Source organism: Amblyomma maculatum, chromosome 3 (genome assembly GCF_055883805.1).
Source record: "Amblyomma maculatum isolate TAMU_Amacu chromosome 3, ASM5588380v1, whole genome shotgun sequence".
In the NCBI taxonomy this organism is placed as follows: Eukaryota; Metazoa; Arthropoda; class Arachnida; order Ixodida; family Ixodidae; genus Amblyomma; species Amblyomma maculatum.
This window is the reverse complement of record NC_139346.1, coordinates 21,334,946-21,357,191: the sequence shown is the minus strand read 5'-3', so window position 1 is coordinate 21,357,191 and position 22,246 is coordinate 21,334,946. Positions and strand designations below refer to the sequence as shown.

At 47.1% G+C, this 22,246-nt stretch overlaps 1 protein-coding gene across 1 annotated transcript in view; it reads right to left on the bottom strand.

The window, feature by feature from the left end:
* The window catches only part of LOC146194323 (testis-specific serine/threonine-protein kinase 1-like), a 148,834-nt gene that overhangs the window by 75,329 nt on the left and 51,259 nt on the right, over nucleotides 1–22,246 (bottom strand). Inside the window, exon 3 of the mRNA XM_084596044.1 lies at nucleotides 20,180–20,354. Within this exon, the coding sequence (XP_084452170.1) occupies nucleotides 20,180–20,354 (175 nt within the window). The remainder of the gene's footprint in view (nucleotides 1–20,179; nucleotides 20,355–22,246) is intronic.

The window sequence follows — 22,246 nt, the reverse complement described above, 5'->3', positions numbered from 1 at the left end:
CCGGCGTTTCATAAGGCATTTTGCAACTATTGCTGCGCCACTTCATGAACTACTTAAAGCGCGCAGCTCTTTCGTGTGGACTGAAAAGTGCAACACTGCTTTTACCGACCTAAAGCACGCCCTCACATCAGATCCCGTTCTTGGCCACTTCAGCGACAGTGCTCCTACCATCCTGCACACTGATGCCAGTGGTCACGGTCTTGGCGCTGTCCTTCTGCAGCGCGATGCAACTTCGCGTGAGAAAGTCATTGCTTTCGCCAGTCGGACTCCAGCTCAGAAAAACTACACCATTACCGAGCAGGAATGCCTTGCCGTCGTCTGGGCTGTTCAAAAGTTTCGCCCCTACCTCTATGGTCGGCACTTCACAGTTGTGACCGATCACCATGCTCTTTGCTGGTTGTCTTCACTGAAAAATTTAACAGGCCGACTTGGCCGCTGGATTCTACGCCTGCAAGAATATAATTTCGACGTCGTTTATAAATCGGGTCGCCAACACCAAGACGCCGACGCTCTTTCTCGCTCCCCACTTACGGAATCAGCCTGCTGTTTTTCTTCGCAACGAATTTCCACCTCTGACCACAGCCGACCATCTCTTTCCCCGACGCATATCACAATAGTTTCTTTTGACGATTCTGAGCACAAACACGCACTCCGCTCGCAGCAATTAGCTGATGCCTACTGTCGGCCCACCATCAACCGCCTTAACGGCGCTTCCAACCCGCCCAATGCTAGGCTTCGCCGACAGCTTCGCAATTTCAAACTCAAAGATGGCATACTACGCCGCTACGTGTATTGCCCTGATGGAACTCGTTGGCTCCCTGTCGTGCCGCGTGCGCTTCGCCCACGTATACTGGCGGCTTTCCACGATGACGCTACTGCAGGTCACCTTGGTTTTGACAAAACATATGACCGCGTGAAAAGACGGTTCTTTTGGCCTGGCCTATCTTCTACCGTAGCTAAATACGTCGCTTCCTGCCATCTGTGCCAAAGCCGCAAGCGGCCGACTTCTTCGCCCGCTGGCCTCCTGCAGCCTCTTCCATGTCCCGCCACGCCATTCGACGTAGTCGGCATCGACTTATATGGTCCCCTACCTCTCTCCGATGGGGGTAACCATTGGATTATAACAGCCGTTGACCACCTTACACGCTACGCTGAAACAGCCCCTGTACGGACTGGTTCTGCCGAAGAGGTAGCTAATTTTTTTTGCGATCAATTGTCCTGCGTCATGGCGCTCCTTGGGTCCTTCTAAGTGACCGCGGGACGGCCTTCTTATCGACAGTCGTTGCCGAAGTTCTTCATGCGTCATCCACTCTTCATAAGACAACCTCAAGCTACCATCCCCAGACTAACGGTCTTACTGAGCGATTTCATCCCACTCTATCCGATATGATATCCATGTACATCACACCGGATCACCGAAATTGGGACACTATTCTACCATTCGTGACATTCGCCTACAATACAGCAGTACAGCGGACTACCGGTTACTCTCCGTTTTTCCTCGTTTTTGGCCATCCTCCCACTACAATGCTCGACACTTTCTTCTTCTCTACGCCCGACTACTCCTCATCAGTACCAGCCCAGTTCTTATCCCGTGTGGCCCGCCTCAACACAGAAGCGCGCCAGGAAGACCGCAAGAGTCGCTACGATTCTACGCATCGTGCGGTCTCTTTTCGTCCCGGTGACGAAGTCCTGCTTTACACACCACTGCGCGCCCCGGGCCTTAGTGATAAATTTCAGCGTCGCTATCTTGGTCCCTACAAGATCATAAACCAAACTTCCCCTGTGAACTACCAAGTCACACCTATTGATCCCCCAGCCGATCGACGCCACCGTGGAACTGAAATTGTTCATGTCTCCCGCTTGAAGCCGTTTGTGCGCCGCGGTGCATCGGTTGGTTAGGAGCGGCCAGGCTGGCCGCTTCCGACCCCCCGGGATGATTGTGTGAGCCTTCCACGGATCTTCTTTCATTTGTACATACCATAACCTTCTTCTTTCTTTTGTACATACCATTGTCATCATCCCGCGGCGCTGGCTCCAGCACGCGCCTGGGTTCTCCATCAGATTAAAACGCTGACACGGCGTACCTTGCCTTGCCCTCACGACTTTGGCGTCTCGACCTGGCCTTCTTTCACACGATATATATATATATATATATATATATATATATATATATATATATATATATATATATATATATATATATATATATTGTAGCGTGTGCAACAGCAGCTGCTAGGCGGCTGCTCATCGAGAGTCTCGGCGCGGACTCGCAGAAGTGGCCCTGTGGCGTTCGAGAAGAAGCTAAAGTTGGCTGTTGTCACTCAGTGCTCTCTGGACCTGCTCTTCTGTGCCTACTAGGTCAACCCCCCTATTAAAACCAACCTTCTGGTTACGGGCCTAGACGGCTACGTGACTATATATATGTACCCATATATATAAATGAACACCTCGGTCCTTACCTGAAGAAAAATTTAGGAACAGCAATCGCGCGGAAGCGTGAGCACAAGTGGCGCTTTGTGTGGGTGAAAAAATGGCTCAATTTTTGCTCATCGCAGTGACAAGTCATCCATCGTTTCACCCAAACATGAGAGCGACCGCGACAAGATCTGCGCAATTGCAGATGTCTCTGTTTCTACGTCATAATATTTTCTATATGCCTGCGTCGTTAAGTCATGGCGATTCTTCCGGAAGATGTTCAAAAAACAATTGAAAACAATCAAGCCGTCAAATGGTTTTAAAGTGTTTCATTTAAACGCGAGATCTATACGTGCGAAATGAGATGATATACAGATTTTTCTGGAGACAAGTGGCGCCAAGTTTGACGCACTTATGTTCACGGGAACCTGGGACACTAAAAACTCAGCACATTCAGTGTTACACGACTACAACTATTTCTACTTAAACAGAAGATACAGTAGAGGAGGTGGTGTTAAATATTAAAACCGGGATGTAGACACACTACATACCGGTTTTAATATTGCATCTGATTACAGCCCAAAAATACCAATTACGAAGCTTTGAGCATCCTGAAGGAAAAGACATATGCTCGCTGTCCTGTACAGACGCCCTCATGAAAGTGTGTCAGCTTTTTTTTTATTGCTTTCTCGGAGGATTTATTACATTTTGCAAATATGAATAAATATATGCTTACTATCGACGGAGATCTAAATATTGAAATCTTAAACTGTAGCGCTTCTAGAGGACTGCTTACGAGTTTAGAGTGTTACGACTATTGGAATAGAATAACAACTCCCACTCGCTTTACACCCGAGACATGTTCCTTAATCGACATGTTTATTACTAAGGGGCCAGACAAAATCGTCATAACTAACGTAATCAGCTCCGATATCAGTGACCATTTCCCGATCACTTTATTTTCAAATCAACATTCGTCATATCAGACACGCACAATGCCCCAACTGACACACCGTGAGATTTCTAATCGCACGATGGAAACGTTTCGACAAAACATTTTATCTGAAGATTGGAGTGCTGTATTTTCCTTCACAGATGCCGATAAAGCGTGCGAAGTATTTTTAGACATCTTCAAAAAACACTACTACGCATGTTTCCCAATAAGAACACAACGGGCACATAAAAAGTCACGTAAGTCACGCGACGAAGGCAAATTTGGAGGCTGCTAACAATGACCTTCAGGTGGCCATTGAGCATGCTAAAAAGAACTTCCTTGACTCCTTCTCGTTAAGGTTCAAAAAGAACCCGAAGGAATTTTGGCGATACGTTAAACGTAACGGTAAAGATAACGTAGGCATTTAATCTCTCGCGCGTAATGGCCACCTTATCGATGAAAGTCTTGAAAAAGCAAAAACGTTTAACAATTTCTTTGGTTCGGTATTGCTGCCCAGCATACCCCGCGGCATTCCTCCCATCTAGTTGAGCTTACTCCTATGACAGACATAGCAATAGATGGAACTGGAATTACCGCACTTCTTCAGCGCTTAGACATGTCCAAAGCCGGAGGCCCCATATTATCTGTCCATTGGTCTCTTAAAGATATGTGCCCAGTCTGCATCTCCATTTTTAACCCTCTCATTCAGAAAATCTTTACTTACCAACTCCCTTCCGAGCGATTGGAAGTTTGCCTGCGTAGTCCCGATCCATAAGACTGGGCCTCGGGAATTCGTCTCGAATTACCGTCCTATTTCTTTAATAGCAACGCCTGTAAAATTCTAGAGCACATCTTATACTCAAACATCACGACTCATTTCATTTCCGCAATAAACCCAAACCAGCTTGGCTTCTGGCAAGGCCCACCTTGAATTACTCAACTAACAGAGTTTGAAATCAATGAAGGCGCAATCAATAACGCTGCCACGGTCCAATGCTTCACATACCTCGTGGACACACTCTGTTAGTTGAGTAATGCATGGCGCACTGTGCATTACTACAACTAACAGAGTTTGTCCACGAGGCATGTGAAGCATTGGACCGTGGCAGCGTTATTGATTTTGTCTTCATTGATTTCAAAAAGGCTTTTTACGTCGTAGATCATGGTTTGTTAGTCCATAAGCTGCGTAGTTTAAATATTAATTGGAAGGTTGTTGAGTGGATAAAGGAATACTTAACTTTAAGGTCTCAATACGTAACCATAACTGGAGCCAATTGTAATGTAACTTCTGTAACGTCTGGCGTTCCACAGGAGTCAGTTTTGGGATCTCTGCGTTTTCTTGTGTTTATTAATGATATATCCGTGAGTTACTTCCTGCATGCGAATGCTTGCCGACGACTGTGTGGTGTATAGAAACGTGAAAAACAACTCGCATGCTTTAAAGGAAGATCTGGATAGAGTGCACCAGTGATGCGAGCATATGAAATTAAACTTGCAGAAGACAGTGCACATGACTTTCACGAGAAAAAAATGTAGCTAATTATGACTACAATGTGAACGGGCACTTATTGCAAACTGTTATAGAATATAAATACTTTGTATATCACTCCAACTCTGCGTTGCGCATCGGCATGGTGATTATGTTTCTGCGAATGCTTGCAAAATGTTCGATTTTCTGCGTCTTAAGACAAGAATGTTTCCGCAAGAGTCTAGAGATCTACTTGTTAAAACTTACATTAGGTCCGTGCTTGATTATTCATATATTGTATGGGACCCACCAAGAAATATTGATAAGCTCAAATTAGAGAGAGTTCAGAACTTGGTTGTCGGCTATATGTTTCAGGAAATTATAGTAAACCAGCTAGCATGACTAGCGTAAAACAGAAATTACAAAGGAAACCCCTTGAAGTGAGAAGAAGAAAACTGAGGCTAAAATTATTTCACAACATATTGCCAGGGGGCGCTCGGAGTGAAAACGACGTTGAAGTGAATCGGCTCTGGACTCGCAGGACGTACCTAAACCTTGGATCGTGTAATTCCACCTGTACCTGCACTGTTAACCCAGCCCCAGTCGCCAACACGGAGACAAATCTGTTGGAGGTGAGGTCTGATGTCCCTTACCCCTACGCTAAGCAGGAGTGCTAGTCATATATTCGAGGAAACGCCTGTTCATCGCACTAGCCGCAGGCAACGAGGCCTACCACCTGAGTTTTCCCCCTCGGGCATGACTACCGGTAGCCACGACGTCGTCGCAATGCCTGGCGCGACCCCCACCTACGTGACGTTTCAGAGCCCCCGCGTCCGAAAGACCTTTCACGGGGACACCTACGAAGACGTCGACGACTGGTTGCAGCACTACGAAAGGGTAGCTACATTCAACTTCTGGGATGACGCCGCACGGCTTCGAAATGTATACTTCAGCCTCGAGGATGGCGCTCGGACGTGGTTCGAGAACCATGAAGAGCAGCTGTCTTCTTGGAGTGAGTTCAAACGTCATCTTGCGGCAACGTACGGAAGCTCAAATCGCCGCGAACGGGCCGAACGCGCTCTGAAACTTCGGATCTAAATGCCTAACGAAACCGTCGCGGCGTACATCGAAGACATGACGCGCCTGTTTAAGCATGCGGATCCAACGATGTCCGAGGACAAAAAGCTGCGCTACCTCATGCGTGGCATCAAAGAGCAGCTTTTCGCTGGCCTGGTGCGCAGCTCGCCGAAACCTGTCGCAGAATTCCTTGCGGAAACATCCACTATAGAGAAAGTCCTTCAGCAGCGAGCTTCGGCACAGGATCGCACCATCCACGCTGCGTCCGTCTCTGCTGAGTTCCCATCGCATAGCATGGACACATCGGCGCTACGGGAGCTCATACGTTCGATTGTGCGCGACGAACTCCGACTGTTGTATGGCACACCTCAACCAGCTACTGCATCCATTGCGAGCGTTGTCCGCGACGAGGTGCAGCAAGCGCTCCGGCCTCCATTTCCAACCGGTGAACCTCGCCCTACTCCTCCTCTTACACCACCTGAGTGTCACCGCCCCACATACTGCCAGGTGCTGCAATACTCTCCGCCCTCGTCGCCGTCTCTGATTGCTGCGAACGTAGCTGGGCCGAAAACAGCAGCCCCCGTGATCCAGTACGTCCCAGATTCTCGACCGCCTGCACGGAAAGCAGACAAGTGGCGTACCCCCGACCGACGGCCGTTATGCTTTCACTGCGGCGAACCGGGTCATGTCTATCGGTGCTGTCCCTACTGTCGACTAGGTCTCGAAGGGTTTTCCGCTGATTCTCCGTGGCCTCGCTACGGCGAACGGCCTCGAGCCGTTGACGATTTCGTCAATAATCAACGCCGGATTGTTCCGTCTCGTATGCGACAATCTAGACCACCGTCACCCAGGGCTCGCTCATCGCCATCTGCTACGAGTTCCTCATGGGCAGCGCAGGGCCGACCGCCCAGTCCCCAGAGAGAAAACTGAAACCAGTGACCTTCGGGGGTAGGCTCGCTGGACATCGCGGCGCGGGAGACCCCCATTGATGCGGACACGGAAAGAATACGCATCGACATTGGAAAAGTCCGCGGTTACCGATCGTAGCGCCACCACGACGCACCTGCAACCACGACGAATTGCCGGTGAAACCGACGACGAAACGACGCACCCGCAACGACGACGAATTGCCGGTGGGACATATGACGCTACAACGCACCCGCAACGACGACGAATTGCAGGTGAACCAGACCGCGTACACCGACGCAGAGCACTCAAAGACTCAGATGCCTGACATTCGTGAGCAGCTTTCGTTGGCCATACCCGTAGTACTGGATGGTCGCCATGTTCGAGCTCAGTTGGATACTGGCGCTGATTATTCTATTTTGAGCAGCCGGTTTGCCGCAGTTCTGAAGGAGAATTGACTCCGTGGGCTGGCACACACGTTCGCACTGTGAGTGGTCATCTGATTACTTCTCCGGGCATGTGCACGGCCAGAGTTCAAATTCAAGAGTCAACATTTGTGGTAAGCTGCCTTGTTCTGAAAAGCTGTTCGCGTGACCTGATTCTGGGCGTAGATTTTCTGCGTGAATATGGCGCAATTATTGACCTCCGGAATTCTAAGGTCTCGCTTTCTGCTGAGAAAGCAGTGGCCCTCAGCGGTGCAAAGCGACCCCTCGATGTGCTTCGAGTTTATGAGGACAGTGTCACTCTGCCACCCCGAACCAGCACCTTCGTTAATGTCGAATGCAATGCCCTTCACGATGGTGACGCAACAGCCGAAACTAACGTATCGTTACTGTTGACACAAGGAGTCTGCGTGGCCTGCAGCTTGATTCATCTTCACCGTGGTCAGTCCAAGGTACTTGTTTCCAATTTTTCGCACGAATATCGGCACCTTTTTCGTGACACTTCCGTAGCTTTCCCCGAACGCATATCTGATGTCTCCGAGTGCCTGTCCACAGAAACAGTGCCACCGCCCTCATCCCTCGGCAATCTCGATGTCATCTCAGAGCTATCGGTCAGCCAGCGTAACCAGCTGTTTTCATTGTTACTCGAATTCAAAGAGTGTTTTGCATCGTCGTCAAAAGAGAATCAAACTCCCATCGCCAAGCACCAGATTGTGACGTTCGATAATGTGCGCCCAATCCGCCAGCACCCCTACCGCGTCTCTTCGACCGATCGCGAAGTTATTAGGTCACAAGTTAAGGAAATGCTCGAAGATGAGGTTATCCAGCCTTCCAATAGCCCGTGGTCCTCCCCGGTCGTTCTAGTTAAAAAGAAAGACGGCACGTTACGTTTTTGCGTCGATTACCGCAAACTGAACGCCGTAACCAAGAAGGATGTGTACCCCTTGCCGCGGATTGACGACTCTCTCGACCGCCTTCGGCGTGCAAAGTATTTTTCGTCCATCGATCTAAAAAGTGGCTACTGGCAGATTGAGATCGATGAGCGAGATCGTGAGAAGACGGCCTTCGTCACACCCGACGGCCTGTACGAATTTAAAGCTCCACCTTTCGGCCTGTGTTCCGCGCCGGCCACATATCAGCGGATGATGGATACTGTCCTCGCCGGCCTTAAATGGCAGTGTTGTCTAGTCTACGTAGATGGCGTGGTGGTCTTCGCAGAATCATTTGCACAACATCTTAAGCGCCTGCGGTCAGTACTCGAAGCCCTTCGATCCGCTAACTTGACACTTAAGCCACAGAAATGCCACTTTGACTACCGAGAGCTTAAATTTCTCGGCCATGTCGTCAGCACCGCCGGCGTCAGCCCAACCCTGACAAGATTGCTGCTGTTGCGGAATTTCCGATTCCACGGGACAAGAAAGCTGCTCGCCGATTTCTCGGCTTGTGCAGTTACTACCCGCGTTTTATCGATAACTTCGCTGATCTCGCTGAACCGCTGACTGGGCTCACCCGGGGAGACATCCCTTTTGTTTGGACTCACGAACAAGAAGCTGCTTTTGCCGAGCTGCGTCTCCGTCTCCAATCGCCGCCTGTTCTAGCCCATTTCGATGAGCAGGGGGAGACAAATACACACCGACGCCAGTAACATTGGCCTTGGCGTAGTTCTCGTGCAACGTCAAGAGGGTGTTGAACGAGTCATCGCCTATGCCAGCCGTACTTTATCCCGCGCCGAGACGAACTATTAAACTACTGAAAAGGAATGCCTCGCCATTATTTGAGCTGCTGCGAAATTTCGCCCCTACCTTTATGGTCGCCCATTTAAAGTGGTCACTGACCACCATTCTTTGTGTTGGCTGGCCAACCTACGTGACCCATGCGGCCGCCTGGCGCGATGGAGCCTGACCACTTTAAATGGGCGCCTACAGGAGTTCGATCTCACTATTGTTTATAAGTCCGGACATAAGCATGAAGATGCTGACACGCTCTACCGTGCGCCTGTCGAGCTCGCTTCACCAGACACGGATGACGCTGGCAGTTTCCTCGGAGCTGTTGATGCATCAGATATGTCTCATCAGCAACGTGCCGATCCAGATTTACGAGCATGATTGATTATTTAGAAGGTCAGCCAGCCAGTGCTTTTCTCGGAGCCTCCAAGCTTTCTGTCTGAGAGCTGGTGTGCTTTATAAGCAGAACTCTAGACCCGAGTCGAGAACCTACCTCCTCGTGGTACCCACAGCTCTTAGAGAGGAAATCCTTTCCGCGTGCCACGATGAACCAACTTCTGGCCACTTGGGCTATTCTCGCACACTTGCTAGAATACGACCGACATTCTACTGACCCAACCTTGCCACTGTTGTTGAGCGCTATGTCAAGAGCTGTCGGCAATGTCAGCGTCGGAAGGGTCCGCAATCAAAGCCTGCAGGCCTCCTCATGTCCATAATACCACCACGAGCACCATTTGATCAAGTCGGCATGGACCTTCTCGGTCCTTTCCCTCGATCCTCTGGTGGCAACCGTTGGATAATCATCGCCACAGACTGACTCGCTATGTCGAGACCAAAGCGTTACCTAGTGGTACAGCGTCTGAAGTTGCCCGTTTCTTTGTACACCAAATCATACTACGACACGGTGCTCCTACCTATATTGTTACTGATAGGGGACTGCCTTTACTTCAAAAATGATGGCCGAAGTCTTTCATCTCGGCGGTACGGCGCATCGAAAAGCTACTGCGTACCATCCGCAGATCAATGGACTGACGGAAAGGCTTAATAAGACCATCGCGGATATGCTGGCGATGTACGTCGACGCCCAGCACAAGACTTGGGATGCGATCGTACCATATGTGACGTTCGCATGCAATACGGCAGTCCAAGAGACTACACGTTTCACGCCGTTTCGCCTCGTTTACGGCAGGGATGTTCGGACGATGCTGGACGCAATGCTCCCTTGCCAAACAGATACCGAACTTTGTTCTGACGCCGAGCAGTTTGCCCAAGATGCTGAGCAAGCACGCCAACAAGCACGCGTCCACATCACCCAGCAACAGGACAGGGTTTCACGCCGGTACAACCTCCGCCACAGACAAGCTTCCTAAAACACCGGGGACCAGGTGTGGGTGTGGACTCCTGTTCGACGCCGCGGCCTTTCAGACAAACTAACTTGCCGCTACCTCTGACCGTATAAAATCGTACTACGCATCAGTAGCGTCAATTGCGAGGTGCTCCCGGATGGATCAAAGCACACAGGCCGTCGGCTACCTCGTCCAGAGACAGTTCATGTCTTACGATTGAAGCCGTACTTTCCACGGTGACTGACAAACTGCATCTACATTTTTTTTTTTTTGGGGGGGGGGAGGGGATTTGCCTTTGTACGCTTGTGTGCACGTGTGACTGTGTGCGTTACGCTTAAGGAGGGAGGAATGCCAGGGGGCGTTCGGAGTGAAAAACGACGTTGCAGTGAATCGGCTCCGGACTCGCAGGATGTACCTAAACCTTGGACCGTGTAATTCCACCTGTACCGGCTCTGTTAACCTAGCACCAGTCGCCAACACCGTGACAATATATCACCAAAGAACTGCTATTCCCAAGGATAAGTACATTTTCTGTCCACACTACAGATCCGACAGAATTGATCACGATTATAGAGTGCGTGAATTCAGAACGAGAACTGACTTGTTTAAACCGTCGTTTTCTCCACACACTGTTCGAAAATTGAACGCCCTGTCTTCATCCTCTGTTCATATATCTGACAATGAAGTGTTTGCATAGTCTTTGTAACTGTTTTTTTATTATGCTTTATAGAACCCAATCAATGTAATGCCACATGCGGCGCTTTGGGTAAAAGAATTAAAAAATAAATAAAATAAATAAATGGTCTTAGCTTCTTTCCATTTAGTTGTTCGCGCTAACGGCTTTCCCATTGCCATTGCAAATATATTTCGTCACGTTTTAATAAAACTTATGCCGTGTGTGGTCCTTCATTATTTGTTTTCAAAATAAAGTTGGAGGTTCTGCATTTAAAACGTCTTTCGTAGCAAGAACCCTCTCAAAATAGATGATTTGACCTCTTCATCGGTCGGCAAACGTTATTGGTGGCCAGATATCGCTTTGAGCCACATAAGCAGCGACATAGGCGCTCCACATGTTTGCGGTGCGCTAATGAGACTGCAAAAAGGTCGAACGACGTTTAGCTATCGACGCATATCATGAGAAGGGCAGCTCTAGCTAAATTTTGTCATGTGCCAGTTCGGCCGCTGCGCAAGCACTATTTCAAGCGGCCAGACCTGGTATCGAATTCACAGCAACCCGTGATTTTAAAGCGTCCTTCCTTGACCTAGCCACGGCCGGTCTCGAGCGAGAGCAAGCGCTCTCTGCGGCCTTTTCAATCGCCGCGGGAGCAACGGGACCGTTTCTCCCTGAGTTATGCTCTCCGCCGCCGCAAGGGGCGCGACCTGCTCACTGTTCGCTCAGCATCTGCTTCAGCGGTGGCGGCTGGCTTTTGCCTTGTTTCGCGCTGTCGCCCGCGGGTTTCGTGGTGAGTACAGCTCCGAAATGACAGAACACAGAAGGTATTGCTGCAGCGGCATGTCGTCAGCGTACCACAGACGTGAACGGAGTCTTTATTTTAAAAACACTATCGTTCAGCAAACGTTCTACAAGCAGATGACGTAAGTACATTGCAGCATGGTAGCTACTTTTCTGCATTTTAATCAGAATTTTTCCCAAGCCTTTACAAGAATAGGTATAAAAAAAAAACTGAATGAGCAGTGAGCACGTCGAAGCTTCTTCAAGGCTACCATGACAGCAACTTGCCTGCAACAGCAAAACCGACTTTCAGCACTAGATGTGAAATCATCCGTGTAGCACCAAAGGTGAAAATATTTGCATAAAAATGTAATGTAAGTTAAAAATTACTATCGTGATATAAAGTATTAGTCAACAAAGTAAGCGCTGTAAGGTTGAGTTTTTCATTGTTATTATAATTTATAAATTAGCAAATGTGTGGCATTATAGGCATTATTTTAATTTTTCAAATGAACCTTGTTTTACTGAACTCTTTACAGGATGTTATGCTTATTACGAAAGCAATCAAACAAATAGTTTGTACACCACTTGTGCCGGAAGCGGTAAAAAGAAGCCAATAAATTACATAGGTGATACCCGAATGCAGTGGCTAACAAACGAGTTCACTTCATATAACGAAAGCATCCAAGAAACTTCTAAAGCGTTAAAGTAGGACACTGAAGAAATATTTCAAGTGCTGCTGTTCACCACGAAGTCTACTGTACAAGTGGTAGAATACCTCCTGCGGAAAGATGTCGACTCTGTCCTCACAAGGAAACTGAATAGCCACCCCACTGAGGCTCTCTTCGGGAAAGTATATAAGGGTAATGTGCGGCCGGAACGGCCGTAACAGCGGCACTTGACAACATTGGTAAAACGAACGTTTCATCTCGGAGCAAAATCAAGGCAGCTTGCGTCGATGCCGTAGAAATCATTTCTGCTCTGTCGCAATCAGCAACCGAAGAAATGAAGGAATTGTGGCAGCTCCTGTCATTCCATTACCCACTGTCACATATTCCGGTTTAGCTTACGTCGCCGGATACATTTGTAAGTTAATCAGCGATTTCGGATGCGACGCTTGCGCTATCCTTTTTGAAACTAGCGAAAAAAGCAGCCCCATGTACACTCTACTACGAGAACAAGATTTCAGTTGACTGCATTATCCGAACCCAGAGTTTGTTAGCCTATTGGACAAAGTTTTCGCTTTTTAAAAATAAAAGCCTCTCGTGCATCTACCCCACACAAATGTTCTCGAAGTACTTCAAATTCTGATTCAGTTGAGAATTCGTCATTGCTGAGTTGCCCGGAAGGAATTTACAATAGCCATGCATGAGGTCCGCTTCTTTGATATCTGGAATATTTATCAGAATTCTTCTTGTCAATTAAACCAATAATGTGATTGACAGTAACTACAGGCCAGCTCCCAATATGCACAAGCCCTCCAGGAAGATATTGAGGCTGTGAATTTTCTAGCCACAGGTCACGTTTTCATGAATTGATGAATATGTAATACAATGTGTAACTTTAAAGAACAATTTTGTTATTGTTTGCATTCTTTTCAATTATGCATAACTGTTTATGCCCATTTCCTCGATTAAAAGTAGTGGTTTATCTATGCATTAAACCGACTACATCTGTCATACATGGGCGTTAGTCGCGAGACTACAATATACATCTTCTGTCTTTCAACCGACTGATTTGTTTTGAACGAAGCTAGAACAGCTCACTCCACTACACAACTGAAATTTTAACTACATTCGGCAATTTTTCTTCCTTACTGTGGATCTGACATTCGCCATGAATTTTCGCCGGTGCCTCTTTTGCTCTGAGCGAAAACGGCAGTGGTTGGCAGAATCTGCACCCAGCAGTTTACCATGCACTCACGTCAGGTCGCACTACAACTGCTTACAGCTTTCAAAGGCAAATTTATTACATAAATTATTATATATTTATTGAAATTTATTTTTGTACAAAGTTTAGGGGTGAAAAATGTTGAAATTTACCCGAAGGTTCATTTGACCGTGGTCGGCCGCAGTGACAAAGGCGTGCCCGTGAGCGGGTTATTGACTGTATTTTGTTCTTCATACACAATAAATCTTCAACGCTGATTTCGGCGCCTTTGGATAAACCATAAGAGGCGAAATGTCAGGACCTGCCGGTTGCAACTGACGTGGGCGGAGCTAAGAGCGGGCGCGCGTGTCCTTTGTGCGTGAACGGCGGTAGCAGAGGCACAGCAGTGGGGCAGTGGCGACCCCACCGAGGCGCGGCAGGAGGTAGAAACAGACCCCTTTGGTGAGGCAGTAAGAGAAGAAAAGCGCACTCTTCCTCAAGACCGGGCGTGACCTAACATAGCATAGCAACGTCTTACCCCAGCCAAGTTATGGAAAGCTTAGTATGCCCCCCGACACCCATTTTTACGCAGGTGAAAATGGTGGAAATGACATTTGACATTTAGTTTGTCCCTCACAGTCAGTCTTTCGCACGTATCAACCATGCAGTGTCGACAGGGTTAAACCTGGACTAATTTTTCCTCTACATTTCTAATAGGAAAAAACATTGAATGTCACGCTGCGGAAACGATAATCGGCTCTAATACAGGACGGAGACGTTAGTGATACAATAATGAGCGATAATCTGGAGAAGATTAGTCCTTTGAATGAGGGAGTGGAGACTGGGCTTAAAAACTTGCCACTCTATGTGCGCCATACACCATCATCTAGATCGTACCGAAGTCTCGGAACAACGTTAATATCTTAATACATATAGAAAGGGGACGTCTAGGACTTGTGACATTAAAAACCTATCTTCTAACCGTTAGTTTTTAAGGCATATATTTGTTAGGTAATCGCTTAACGAATGAGACAAATAATAGTTTTCAATAAAACAAAGGTACAGGCAGGCTTCCGTAACAGTGATCGACAATAAGCCATATTCATGCTATTAGTTAGGCATAAAACAAATTATTTCGCAGATTTCAATGATCTCCTATATGTAGCTTGCAAAGCTTACAAGCATTTGATTCAGTCGACACGTCAGCAGTCATGACGGTATTGCAGAATATGGGCGCAGAAAAGCTCTACAGCAAATATTGAAATTTACCTATAGACCGTTTTATCAAGGGCGCTGCCATTTTGTGTATGTGGCGCCATCTAGCGGCCGAATTGTGAGCAACCGCCATGCTGGTATGTGGGGTCCTATCCGCGGAACAGGCGACAAGTAGCGCAAATCGGCATTTTGGAGCTTTCGCGAGCAATGTTTTGCTTTCTGAAAGCACCTAGCTGAAAGAAAAAGAAATTGTCAATAGCAGCGAAGCTATTCAGTCAGAAATGACAAAAAATTATGCTCCTGATCAGGCTGGCTGAAGGCTACAAGCCTGATTACAATTAGTGTGTACCTTTGATGTGGCACAGAGAGGTGGCGGCGCACCACTGGCCGCGAGGGCAGCTTTCGATCTGCTTTTTATTCTTAAATGATTTCCAGAGACGGCTTACCGTAACAATTTGAGGGAAGAAAGCAAGCGAATGTAGCCGCTTCATGTCACGTTTAGGAGCAATGCTAATCGCGCTACATTAGTTGGGTCAACCGATCTATTCATATACTCTTTACTGCTTGAGCGGCTACTGCGGAAGTTCCCACACCTGCACTGGAATTCTATTCTTAAGTATCCATTATCCATTTCGGATCCATTTAATCTACCCTGGCTACTTTTGTTGGGTGACAATCAAGCAGGGTGTTCAAGCGTCCACTACCAGGCAATCGGATTTCAGCATTGCCTACATGACTCAACCACCTGTTTGCCGGTATGTGCGGGGAGTGGCGATGACTTGTCAATAGCGGGAGCTGCTATCCTGCAATTTCTCTGACTGGGCGTTATTTGCGTTTGTCTGACGCTGCCGTCATGCTGACATCCAAATACAAGATAAAAGACAATTGATTCCTATGAAATAGTGACCTTAATTTATGTCCCATAATGACCTCATCAAAAGTTGCGTTTGTCAACAATTATATAGTTCATTTTTCGTCGCAAGGTTTGTTTACTGCAAGTAATCGCTGCTATTCCTATGATCATATTTCCCTTTATTATCGGCAGCAAAATCTTACGAGATGCGTGTCTTTAAAAAAAAATTATTGTAGCGCTGTTTCACTAAATTAGTTGACAACCAATTTATTATTATATCGCTGTCTTCAAGTGGGACAGGTTCTTTCATACTTGCATTAACCTGAAGTGACTGAATCGAAATAGTTATTTACCTGGCAGCATCTCGTAAATATTTGCCGCAAGGAATATCATCCGCTTGTTGCCCAAAGTCTGCCGTTGTTGCACGGATATTCAGTTTTTCCGGTCCCTACCCGACAAACACAGTGTTCGGAACTCGCACGAAAGGCTGCCAAAGCTAAACATTTTCGGTTGGGGCTTGAAATTCAGAAGCTGCTCGTCATAGCCCAATTGAGTGAGTTGCAAGTGGAACAGTGTAGAGCGACACACGCGCATACCACCGCTGTTATTCTTTTCTCTTCTGTTAATTATCTCCTTTTTGTTATTTTTTTTTGTGAACGCAAACAACTGAGTAAAAAAAAAAGATTGCGTTACCGCGGCAGCTCTTTGCAGCTAAACTGAGGCCGGCGGAAATGAAACGACCAGGGAAATGAAGGAAAGAAAGGGGCGAAAGAAGAAAGAACAGGCAAAGAAAGCACATCGCTCACATCAGCTAATCGGCTTAGATACTTTGCGGCTATTCAAGACACTCTGTGTGCAAAAGACTGCAACGTGTGCCCTTTCTCCGTAGAATGCCCTGCCGCCCCCGCTGCTATCGCGCGTCCCCAAATACCAGACAGGAGCCGTGCAGCGCGTTCCGGTTTGAGGCTATTTTCCTCCTCGCCGCGAAAACGGTCTATAGGAGATGCACATACACCATATCCCTACATAAAGTAATTAAATATCAGTAAGCAAGGTCGTTTGAAAGAGACGCACCTTCTGGCAAAGTGCTATTCACTACTTGCTTGAGGCTTCGATTCGGATCAAGAACCCGTTAGTAACGTGCGATTTCATGATGACATTGCCTTGCATGTTACTCAGAGAGTGAATTTGAAAACGCGATCCAAGTCCTACAGAGAAAAAGCAGAGCGATGAGTGAAATTGATTGCACAAAGCTAACGTAATCTGCGAAAGGCCCACAGGAAAACGTAGTGTATAATAGGCAGCGATGCACTGAAAATGTTAAAAGATGGTTGGTTGGTTTGTGGGGTTTAACGTCCCAAAGCAACTCAGGCTATGAGAGACGCCGTAGTGGAGGACTCCGGTAATTTCGACCACCTGGGGTTCTTTAACGTGCACTGACATCGCACAGCACACGGGCGCCTTGCTTTTCGCCTCCATCGAAAAGCTACCGCCGAGGCCGGGATTCGATCCCGCGTCCTTGGGAACAGTAGTCGAACGCCGTAACCACTGCGCCACCCCGGCGGGGTGAAAATGTTAAAAGAATATATACGTCTACCTATTGCATGTAGTGACGGCAGAACAGGACTCCAGCTGTGAAACAAGTAAAGAATTATAATGAGGTAGAGTGCATGTGGCAGTTACTGTCAGATATTAAATTTGTATGCCTTTATATAACACCTGTATCCTACTGGTACTCACCTATGGGGCAGAAGCGTAGGGACTAACGAATAGCAGTACTTAAATTGAGGACCACGCAGAGAAGTACGGAAAGGAAACTAATAGATGTAACGTTAAGAGACAAGAAGCGTGCCTAATGGGCTCGGCAATGAATTAAAGTTATAGAAATACGAGCAGACACGCCACGTACAAGGCACAAAGAACGCTATGTCGCGTGCATTGTAGCTCGTTCGGCACGGAAGCGCCTAATGGTTCCCTTCTACATCCCCTGCCGGCCGATCACAGGAGGCCTGAAGCCGACATAGGCAAACATGCCACTCCATCCTGGATGTTGGTAAGGATTATATTTGCCGCACGCACTTTATTTCATAGGGAGTATATTGCGAACCGGCTAATCAAACTGGGGTTCCACAATACGCTGGCAGAGGCGATAGAGGCAAACCACATCCCCTAGTACGAAACCTGCAAAGACCCGGACAAATACGAAAGCCAAGGGGACCGGAAGACGGATGTCCCGATATAAGTGAGGAAATGATTAAAAATCCCCCCGCTTCCACGAAACATCCATCCAGAGCATCACCAGAAAAGAAGGAAGAAGAGGACGGAAACGCTGCAGAAGATATATCAAGGAAGACAGGTCGTGGTCTATGTCGACGCCACTGAGTATGAGGACAGGCATGTTATGGTTGCGGTAGTGTCAGATGAACACAATCTAAGAATAAGCGGCTCGGTTATTATGAGCTTAGCTCACACGGCATAAGAGGTGGCAATTGCCTTTGTAATAGCCGGGACAATGACTACTACAATTATAAGTGCTTCTAAAATAGCAATATGCAATTTTCTCAAGGGAAGTGTCTCTCCACAGACAGAAAGGATGCTGAGAACATGTCAGGATGACAGAATAACCCGGCTAATATGGGCACCAGCCCACTCCCAGCTTCAGGGAAATGAGGGAGCTCATAAGCTTGCCCGCGGTCTCACCTTCTGGGTAGGCTCTGATCCTCAGTATACTCTTAGCAGGGACGGGCTAATCAGCTACAAATAGATTATTGAGCACTATCGGCTAAACAGAGTAGAATACCCACCGGCAGACAGAACACTAAATAAGATCCAAGAAAGCATTTAGAGGTGCTTACAAACATGGACTTTTCCGAATCCAGCTACGCCAAGTCAGTGGTACCCGGAGCAATTCTCAGATAGGTGCAAACTATGTCAGGATAAGGCGGATCTGATACATATGATATGGACGCGTCCAGAAATTAAAAATATAAATGAACAGACAAAAACAGAAGGATTTTGCGAGACTCTACTGTTGAGCTCCCACCTTGAGGCTCAGCTAGGTCTCAGCCAGGTAAGCTAGCTCCCACTATCCGAACACGCCGCCCAAGTCTAAGGGCTCCAGGCCTTCGTGTAGGCTGTATCTGTTGGAGATTGAAGTTCTACCACCACCACCGCACAGGTACTCTTCTTGTCAGATGAGTGACCTGTGCTGATGAGGTGCAAGCCGCAGGAGAGGATAGATTTTTTGGCGATTTGGGCGTGTACGAAGAGAGGATAAACCACCTTTTGTCTCTTTTTTTTTTCACTAAACACGGAGCACATCGAACGCTTCTCATCAGTTGCGTGGCTACAAAATTGTCTACCTTGACTGTTATCACGTTCATATCTTTGAAATTCACTAAGGTCACATAAAGAGCAACATGTTACAAACATAAAGGACGAATCTTATTGACATCGGAACAATTGCATCGAGCTATGAATCTACCTGATTCAAAGAATGGAACTCGATGAAGCGGCTGTTAGACGCCACGCAATTATTTTTCTCAATTATTACTCTTTAGAGCCTTGTTTCTATTATCCGAACAAATGCGCTAGCACGAGGTATACAGGGTGCATATTGACACTTGAAACAATTATTAACCGGGACGAAGACACCTTGCCAAATGTCTACGCGAAATCTTTTTGTCACATCCTTCGCACATACAAACACAATCGGTCCTGTCGCGCACATCCTAAACAAGGAATCTGTGGCGGTTTCGAAACGCCTGTAGTTTCGGGTGTGGTAGTTGATTTGTTGTTCATTTCATCGAACCGGCTATTCTGTAATCCCTACCTGGCCCCTGACAGAAGCCATTCTTCCACCGAACAACTGGTCCTCATATACTGCTTGGACGTATAGTGACCCCATCACTGCACCATCCACAACTTCGTTACATCGCCAAACCTCTTTCCATCCAACACTTCTATTTTTTTATGAGAACAAACTATTTTAGGTCCTACTGAAAGAAACAACGTTATTAAAAAATAGAAATGGTGCGCTGCATATAATCTGAACTCTTAGTTGTCGGTATCGTATTGCAAGTGTAGTTTATTTCAGCTATACAATTTTCCGAATGGGGCCAGTGAAATGAAAGTCGGCTGAAATCCCAGTTCGGTCTCAATCAGACCGCCATATCTAGTCAAATGTTAGTATCGGTGAGTGTCGCAACTGTCTCAACTAATGCTAACAAGGAGCTCAGCAAGCAACAGTGCGGTACCCGTGACTACGAAATCTCTGCGCCCTTCCTGTGTGCAACTCAGGAGTTCGGACGGTGAAGCAAGACCCCCCCCCCCCCCCCCCCTACACTGCGACTCACCGTCTGCCTTCGCTGTCTATAGGCACCTGCGCGTTGAGCGCGTTTCCCAACGTCGAACAAATGCTTCAGAATGCCAGCAGATTCGCTCAACTAAAGCAGGCATTTTTCGCATACGCACTGCAGTAGCGGGCGAAGCTAAAGTCTGTGAGCTTGACGACGTCCACCGTGGTGAGCAGCACGTTTTCGCACTTCAGGTCCCTGTGGGCGACGTCGTTCTTGTGCAGGTACGCCAGGGCGCTGGCCAGTTGCATGAAGAACTGGTGGGTGGTCCTCTCGTCAAGCCGCTTCACTTTCTGGGCAAGAAGGAAGCCACTTGGTTTAAGTTGACTGCACACAAAATCGAAGAAAGGTAGCCTGCTCTGTACGAGCACAGTTCAATTAAGAAGAATAACTGCAATGGTTGCCATGTGAGTTCAATATGTTTCTTCATTTCCAGAAACATTGGCTGTGAAAAATTGCTGCATGATAAGAATAGATACATTGCGCAAAATGAACAGGACGAAACACAGAAACACGCGGACAAAGGCGCTACTGCAGCTGAAGTTTATTACGCGAGCTCGTCTCTTATAGCAACGTGCGAGCTGAAAAGAGAAAACAAAAGGGCATGACTGTCGCGACAAGCTTGTGAAATCAATGTGTACGCTCGGCCAGGAACAAAACATCACCTTCAAAGCCACAGTTTTTACAGCCAAGTCTCGTGCCTTGTAGCTATTGGTTACGAGCTACAGTTGCTGGCCTCTGTGGGCGGTAGAAGAGGCGCCACAACAGTGGAACCGATCAACGAGAAAACATGCATAGAACCAGCCATAACCTGAAAAAGAGTGCAAGCAGCATTGGCGTCGCAGTCATCTTCTCAGCGCCTCTAAAGCTTGGTAGACCATGCGCAAAAGTAAATTCTGAAAAAGTGTCACCGAAGGGCTGCCGCATAAAACACTGTGAACTTTTGTACCATGTGAGGTAGGAGTGGTTTACAGTATTCCACGATATTGCGGCAAGCAATACATCGGCCAAACTGGAAAGTGGTTAATGAGCGGTTGCTTGAAGATCGTAACCATGTGGGGAAAGTTGCCATAAAAGGGCAAATTGCTGCGCATTGCAGAGGGTGCAAAGATTGTGCTCCCATGTTTTCTGACGCACGTGTCATCAGTAAGCACAAAGATAAGTATACCAGAAAGATAATTGAAGCATGTCTCATCGAAAAGCAGGTGAATACTGTGTCAGCACGCCTTCCATTTCACTGACGGAAAAAGAAATTTTGTTTTTGACCGAGCGCACACATTCATTTCATAGCCTGTCGCCACAGAGTAGTGCCAATTTTATTGCTTGTGTATTTCTCAGCTCGCACCTTGCCATAAGAGGCGAGTTCGCGCAATAACCTCAAGTTGCAGTAGCGCCTTATCCGTATTTATTTCTTTGGTTCATCCTGTTCATTTTACGCCGTGTATCTACTCTTATATCATCATCATCATTTATTTTCCCTTGAGGACTCCTAGGCGGGGCATTACATAAGAGGGGAGCAAAAATAAACGAAATCAGAAACAAAAGGAACATTTGAAAATTGAATTGAAAAAAAATTTTATTTCCAGTAATATACAGGAAATGGGCCTCGGGCGAAAAGCTACAGCGAATATATTTGGAATATAGCAGTGAAGCAGGCAAACATAAGTGTTAAAAGAGAAATATAAAACGAAAGAGTGAACAATCATAGATGCATTGAAGCCATCGCGCTATATGAAGAAGAGGCAAATGGGAACACTGTTTTGCATACGAAGGTCCAACAAAATTTTAAAAAACAAAATACAACATGTGCAGAGGTGCTACTCAAAAGTGCGACTAAGATAAAAGCAGGGTTTTTAATTTCATTGGGTCACTCTCATTTTACAATCGCCTCAGGTAGACCATTCCACTGTTCAATGGCGGATGGCAAGAAGGATTTATGAAATGCATTGGTGGAACCATGGAGACGCTGTAGGCTCAGACTGTTAAAAAGGCGACACGATGTTCTATTGGGAGGGATTAGGAATGTGCAGTGCAAACGAGGAAAACAGTAGTATAACTTGTGGAAAAGGTAGAGTTTGGCAATTGTACGGCGAGAAGACAGTGGCGGTATGTCAAGCGATGACTTTATGCCAGACACACTGCTTCTACGTTCGTAACAAGAAGTAATAAATCGGGCCGCGCGACT